Source organism: Zeus faber (genome assembly GCF_960531495.2).
Source record: "Zeus faber genome assembly, chromosome: 5".
Lineage (NCBI taxonomy): Eukaryota > Metazoa > Chordata > Actinopteri > Zeiformes > Zeidae > Zeus > Zeus faber.
In genome coordinates this window covers 32,536,236-32,543,735 of record NC_137192.1, presented here as the reverse complement: position 1 = coordinate 32,543,735, position 7,500 = coordinate 32,536,236, and the positions used below count along the sequence as shown (strand labels likewise).

Sequence of the window (7,500 nt, the reverse complement as noted above, 5' to 3'; positions counted from 1 at the left end):
AGGAGGGTGCGCTGGGACTCGGGGAGTCAGAACGCGAGAGAAAGGCAAATTGGGATTATTGTCAACAGCGGCGGAGATTGATAGCGACAAGGGAGCAAATTCCTGTCCGTGGGCCCAGCGCTGTTCTGACTTGATCTGCTGCTGCTGGAGAGGGGGGATAGACCCGTGGGGGAAAGAGGAAGATTACACTGCCTCCACTTTTCATTAGAGAAGGTAAAATATAATGGAAAGGGAGAGGGAGGGGAGAAAGAGAGTGAGTGAAAGAGTAAAAGGAAGAGTAACAATATGGTTAGCACGCAAATTATTAACTTATCTACTCGTGTAACATATTGATGCCCCCCGGTTTGATTGATGTAAATAAATGGCAAAATATTTCATATTATGTGCATGTGGACGACTCAACCCTCTATGTTGGGAGCAAAATGATTGCCGAAAAATAGGATGATAATGGAAGGAGGTTCGGGGAAGTGAAGGGAACACGGTGAAAGCGGGGTGGGGGTGGGGGTGGAGCAGCTGCATGGACTTTTAACAGTCCAAGCACAGGGTTGGGGTGGTTGAAGCCAAACCAGCGGAGGGGCGGGGCTGAGTAATGGGACGAGATCAAGCACATAAATTTGTGTATAGTGTGTGTGTGTGTGTGTGTGCGCGCGCGCGTGCGTGCGGCCATGCGTGTGAGGGAGGGTTTGAGAGAGAGACTGTTTGTGTGCGTTTGGGTGGATGCAAGGTGGGGTGCAGGGCTGCAGAAGTAAGAGGGATCCGGCGCATGTGGCGAGCTTGTTTATTTATTTCTTTATGTATTTTTTTCCGTTTTGTGTTGTTTCACAGCAGTCCTTGGTGTTGTGGTAATAAAGCTGACAGGATTCATTCACTGTGATATACTGAGCTCCCGGAGCAGAGCGAGGCGATGGAACGGGGTTGGGGTGGGTGGGTGGGGGGTCTCTTTAACTTACCTGGGGGACCGGGGGAGGGCTGTGTGAAGAGAGGAAGGACGATGTAAAAGGTACATTCTGTAGCAGCTCCTGCGTTTCCCTTTCGCCCCTTTTCCGTGAAGCTTCCGTTTTCCACTATGGGGCGGTACGTGGAAGACTTGGCCAGCCGCACTAAATCATACTGTAATTGGCATACTAAATGCGAATATTGTGCAGTGACACTCTAGGCCTAAGGTGTCAAGATGTTGATTAGAAAGTCCCTAATTGGCTCTACAGCGAAGTCTTTTTGCGCATATGGGGGAGTATCTTTGCATTACTCAAACTGCAGTGAAAGTAAGAAAGGCAGGGCCTTAAAACAAGCTGTCTTATTTTCAAATTTAAATAAGCTGTCTATTTTTTTTTTTTTCTGCTAAAATTGAGAGGTTCTTTCTCATATACTCCATTTACATATTGACTCCTGTTACTGTAAGAAGCATTTTCACAATATAAAAAAAGAAAAATAATAATTGCATAAGTTACACATACATATCGATACATACTCTCTAAACATACATACTTTCCACAAATACCATTTTCTATTTTGTGTCATCATGTAAAAACACAAATGCAAATGCCATCTAACGACCATTCATGGCGCAAAACACTATTCAGGAAACATAGGACAAACTGTGCTGCCTTAATGAGGGAGAATAATGACAAAAATGGTGAAAGCACAACAAAGACTCAGCAACTCAGTAACAAGGACCCGGTCTTATTAGCCAACACAACATAGTGGCCTCAGCCATTATAACAGAGTGTATCCATAGTGTCCATAGTGTATGGAGCCAAATAATGACTGTGTAGGTACAAATCTTCATCTGACTGTTTGTGTCTTCAAGAAAAAAAAAAAACAAGGGCAGGCAAATGATAAGGAATTCTGACCGCACACGCGGCCGATGTTACGAAAATATTCTGTTATAATGAATTATAAAATAAATTCAGAGCGTGTTGCCAGGATAAGTTGGATGAAGCTATTATTTTCCACTGCAAATGCTGTCACAAAACCACTTACATGAAATGAATGAACGTCTGCGAGAAGAATAGTCACACTAGGTCGAAACTCCTTGTCTGAGAAAATCAATTATTAAGCCTCTAAATCTGACAGGAGCCACATCACACCTACTGTACAAACTGGGAAATGGGACTTTTTTTTTTAAATTCAGTCCAAGCCCATCAATGAACCATCTTTTCAACTTAAATAAGGGAATTTTTACTATTATTCAATTGAAGGAACCAATAAACTTGTGTTTTTACATACTTTACACACCTGTTATTTTCCTACTTGTTCCTGACAATGAAGCAAATGCATCTTACAATTCTACAAGCCAGAGCTTATTTGCTCTCCTCCGATTTACCAAACCTGTCTGAGCAACCGGTGCAGGTCGGAGGCAGGTCTCACTCAACGCATGCACGAAGGTCCGCTATCTCAGCCGTGTGGCTCCAGACCTTATCATCTCATCCAAGCATCTGATTTGCTCTATGTTTGTCTGCATTGGGGGAACACAGATACACCAATTGTCAGCCTTCCCCAACTCCAGGGCTGCAGGCGACGTCCGAGACCCCTCACATGCCCGTGAGTGAGTGAGTGAGTGAGTGAGTGAGGACCCTTGAATGCTTGCCCTGCTGGTTTCTTGTCTCTATACTGCGCCAATTAATTTGGTTGCTGAGTATATATTATTCCATCTCAGTGACTCCGCCGTTTTCGCCCCAGTGTTGGGATTCCGCCGGATCACTCATCATTATCCCCTTATCGAGGCTCTGAGGCAGTCGGTGGAGTGGGGTCTGGGCCAGTGTTGCCGATCATTCCAATGTGCCATCAGAGCGCCGAGACCTGCGGGAGGTATTTAGTCGGAAGGTATCCACCGCTCTTGTTCCGTCCCCTTCCTTGGGTGATTGTACTACTGTAGGGAGGGTTCTTGCTGGACGAGGGAAGAGGGGGGCCATTCCCCCTCAACATGCCGTACAGCTATTAGCCCAATCCCGGTGCATTTTCTCCCGCCATCTCACACCAAAAGGCTGCGCCGCTATGATGTTCCCAACAAGGAGAAGTCCTTGGAGGAGTTGGTTCTTCGATCGGAAGGAGCGGCATACCGGTCTGTGATATGGACAGACCATAAAAAAAAAACAAAAAAACTGTCCTGCATCACAAGTGGCCAGCCACCGTCCTGACAGAAAAACCAGGCTATTGGTTAACTAGTTGTATCCTGGAGAGCGTCCCTGACCCGTTACAGGTCGTCCCGGTCCGCTCTCCCCTCTCCGGTCCTCGATGACCCGAGTCGTCCAGGCGGTCAAGACAATCACCCGGGTCCTTGTGGATCACTTCCTTAAAGTGGCACACTTCATTAACCCACACACGTAGGACAACCCCTGCATTACAATGTGACCAAGTTACCTTTAGTCAATAGCCAAATGCGTCTCTCGGCGGAGGCGCCGCTGTCAACCTCACGTTGGAAAAGGTGTGAACGCGTGCCGAGACTGATCATTTCCAAGCTGAGCCTGTCAGATTTCCCACATTGGGACCCAAATATTCATACTCCCGCCGTCTGCCCATCATTCTAAAGGGCAGAGTACATATTAGTTGCGAACGATAAATCCATTTAAAAAGGTCATCCAAGTCAACACAAATCTTGCGGTGATTTATCTGACATGAGGAGTGAAAATGTTTTTTTTTTTTTTTTTTTGTTTTTTTTCCTCACACTCACTACAGCAGCCCTCCGCCCGTCACGCCTCGCACATCAGCACAAATATACAGTACACGCTGCGGTTGGAGAGCTCTGTTGTCAATATTTGTCAATATCAGTACTTCCAATGTTTACACTACAGCTGTGAGATATTTGACTCTTGACTTCTATGTCAGACATTCTGTCAGACCCCCTCTGCCTGAACACCCTCCTCTCCCCTTCTCATCCGTCTTCTTTATCCTGGTCTGAGGCAAACCCTCTCATGTTAGGATCCCTGTAGCTGTACTCATCCTCCTTGGCTTGTTCTCCTGCAAATATCCATCCATCTTCTTTTTCCCTGATCTCTCTCTCTCTCTCTCGCTCTCTCTCTGCCCACTCGCCTGTGGCCTGCTCTTTACTGTTATCGGTTTTCAGACCGTGCCTTAATCTCAGCTCTTCTCAATATGAGGTGGATAAACTCTCAGTGTCAGTCTGACAATGCTTGAATGCACGCACACGCGCACGTACGCGCGCGCTGGCGCACACACACACGCTCGCACACACACACACACACACACTGCATGCATTTCTACAACTTCACAAAAAGGCTGACACGCCTCTATGATTAAAGCGTGCCTAAAAGATACACAATGGCCGAAAGCGAGATCCGCTGACCCCGCCCAGGTCATTTAAACGATTCGTTTTGTAAAATGCAGCTTGTTTTCGCCGGCTTGTTCAATGTGAATTTCACGATTAAGAGCACTCCCAAGGTTGTGAACCTCTTGTCAATTCAGAACTCAGAGCCACCTGTGTTTACAATGAATGAAGGCAACATTGGCACTGCAAAGGCTTAAATAATTTAAGCGATGGAAAAGATAATTAATGGGTAAAAGTCAATAACCAAAGAGGAAGTGTGTGTGTGTGCATGTGTGTGTGCGTGTGTGCGTGTGTGCGTGCCCAAATGTAAAGGAGGGGCACAGGTGGAGCAGGTGAGATCTCATCTAAGGGCCATGAAAAATTGAACAGTGGAAGAGGACAGGAATGACAATATCTGCACTGATACGCGACAACGACGGCCTCCCAATTATGTCCCGCATTTTCCTGCCTGCCCTCTTTACCCAGCGGTTTACAGTCGCCCCGTCAAATGGATAAAATCGGAAAGGCGTGTTTTTATAGATCCAATCAATTAAAAAATGTTAAGATATGTGTCCTGGATATTATGATGCTTGGAGGTTCACATAAAATCACATTAAAATGGAAACGAAAGGGGGGAAAAATACAAACTGAAGTGCAGTCTGCGATGTACCGTGCTTAATATAAAACCATACGCCTGCGAGAAATACAGTCGACTAAACACGGCTCATATCCCAAATCTGCAGTAATGAATGTAAATTACTGCTAAAAAACGTTTGAAGTGGCGCCACGTGAAACTCACCAGGCGCGGGGACAGATTTAGGGGAACCCAGTCGGGCTGTGAACCCAGGCCCCTGACGCCACCCCCACGAAATCTTCGGGGCCCGAGTTCGATTTAATTTTTTTTTCACAAGATCAGTGAGAACACGAGGCGGATTGGACGGGTCAACGTACGCAAGCGTGTCATCAGTAAAAAAAACAAACAAAACAAACAACCTCCCCGGGGTCAGGGCTCTGATGCCGTCCTCCGACGCCGGCAGGGAACCGGCGTGTAGGAGAAGCGGGATCGCACGATCAAACCCTCAGACGCCGCCCCTCCCTTCAGAAGCACGTGCCAGAACCCGGGCCCCTGGGCGGAGCGACGCTTCGGCACTTGCTTGTCACGGATCTCCAGATGGAAGCTTTTTCGCGACTTTTTTCAGACTTGTTTTCGCCTGTTTATTTATCGGCGTTAAAGCCGGGGGGCGGGGGCGGTTGGGGTGTTCCTCGGAGGACGGTAGCCAGCTGTTGTGTTTTGGCACCGCTCCACCGAGACGCGGCGCATCGCCACCCCCCCCGATCGCTCGGCGTTTACTCTCCGTCACACTCCCGTTCTCCACCTTTCTTCCTCTCCGCCGCTCACTCACTTTTTTGTCGTCGGCAGCAAGGAGCATTGTTCTCCAGTCGCTCATGCGAGGTACTGGACGCTGGCGGGCCACGCCTGTGAGAGTTTTAAGTCTTATCATATGTTAATGTGCCTTTGTTACAAGCGGGGATGTTTTCAGGGAGCCAAGTCAGGTGTGTGTGTGTGTGTGTGTGTGTGTGCGCGGGGAAAACGGGCGGTTGTCCATTCTCTATGAAGCTACGCCCACAGCCAAAGGATTTTCCCGCCCCCCGCTTCCAGCCCATAGAGTAAAGGAATCTTCTTGTTCGTGCCAGGGCGAGCCCCGGTGGGCAGGCCCCGTAGCGCTCTCGGCGAGAGCGGCCGGCGTGCCGGGGAGCGGGGTGCGCGACCGGCTGGGTGCGCGACCGGCTGGGTGCGCGACGCTACACAGAGGGGAGAAGAGCCCGGCGTCAGGGAGTGATTTTGTTATTTAGTTGGCGGTTCCCTGCTGCTGAAATGAAGTTAAAAAAAAAAGACCTGAAATTCATGATATTCGTCCCACAGAGTTCATTCCCCGCATTTAGATCGGCATGTACGCTGGAGCTCCCAATCCGCCAATTATATTTAATTAATTCAAAGGTTAACTTTATCATTTTAGAACGGTTATGTTAGTTAGTTATATGAAGAGGAAACATGAGGTCCATCATTAGTATGATCAGAATGATTCTATTTGGCTATGAGTAATTTTTGGTCCCACACTGAAACGGGCTCTGAGAAGTATAGAGTTTGAGCCAGTGCCGTGTTCATGGGTGCTCATGTCTCATTGTAGAGAGGTGTGTTTTCTATGGTCATTTTTGGGAAAACAATTTTTTTTTTGAGCCGATAGATATAAATTTCTGTACCGGAGTTGGTCGCCGCGCCGGGTTGGGCAGCGTGGCAGCTTGGTTCCAACACACAAAAAGAATGCTATATCACCTATAGGGTGCACAATTATTTGGGCTGTTGCAATAGGCCACGTGCATGCGCACATCCGCCCACACACACACACACACACACACACACACACACACACACCCACACACAGAGCTGCCTCACCTGTCCGTTCTTCTTGAGGTCCGCCCACATGCTTGTCCCATCTCCGCCCCTCATCAGGACGTGGTAGGTGAAGTAGTAGATGCCTGGCAAAGGGCAGGTGAACTTGCCAGTACTTGGTTCATAGTAGTTCCCCACATTAGTCACCACATCGTCGAACTTCAGTACCTCGCTCCCTTCGTGCTGTTTCCGGAGGCCTGCGTAGAAGGCAATCTTGGGGCTGTAGAAAGAGGGCACGTAGCCTCCCGGTCCCGGGCCAGGGGGTCCAGGAGGGCCGGGCTTGCCGGGCTCTCCGGGGGGCCCTTTGGGACCGGGCGGGCCTGGAAGTCCCGGGCTCCCACGGAAGCCTGGCTTGCCCTTCCGTCCTGCGAAGTCTGGGGGCTGAGGCGAGACGGCGGTCAGCTCTCCCTGCGGGGGGGTGAAAGTGTCACATAACATCTTGCAGCTACCACGCATTTCGTAATGGCTGCCCCCTCCTCCTGACCCTACCCCTTTGGTGGTGTGGACCAATAAGGGAATGGCCACCAGCAGGACCAGAACCATGGCCACGCCAACCCCAGCCCCGATGACACGTTTCTTGCGGCTGAGTTGGGAGGCGGCCAGTGTGAGGAAGTCCTCTTCCCCCTTGGCTGGAATGGTTGTCCCGGCCAGACTGAACTCTAGGCAGCAACAGACTAGGGGATCTAGATGATGGAGGAAAGAGATGGGCGATAGTGGAGGGTAGAGGCGCAAAGGAAGGAACTATTCTGGGATCGGGTCTAAGGCAGGTGACAGGGAACTCAGA

At 49.2% G+C, this 7,500-nt stretch overlaps 2 protein-coding genes across 2 annotated transcripts in view; both read right to left on the bottom strand.

Moving 5' to 3' along the window:
* Positions 1 to 7,262, bottom strand: part of c1ql4b (complement component 1, q subcomponent-like 4b) — a gene marked incomplete at its 3' end in the record, with an annotated part of 10,370 nt that extends 3,108 nt beyond the window's left edge. Inside the window, exon 1 of the mRNA XM_080000050.1 lies at positions 6,720 to 7,262. Coding sequence (XP_079856176.1) covers positions 6,720 to 7,259 — 540 coding nt within the window. The 5' untranslated portion in view covers positions 7,260 to 7,262. The remainder of the gene's footprint in view (positions 1 to 6,719) is intronic.
* LOC307230489 (zinc finger protein 385A-like) overlaps positions 1 to 7,500 on the bottom strand; it is a 187,547-nt gene that overhangs the window by 73,144 nt on the left and 106,903 nt on the right. The window lies entirely within an intron of this gene.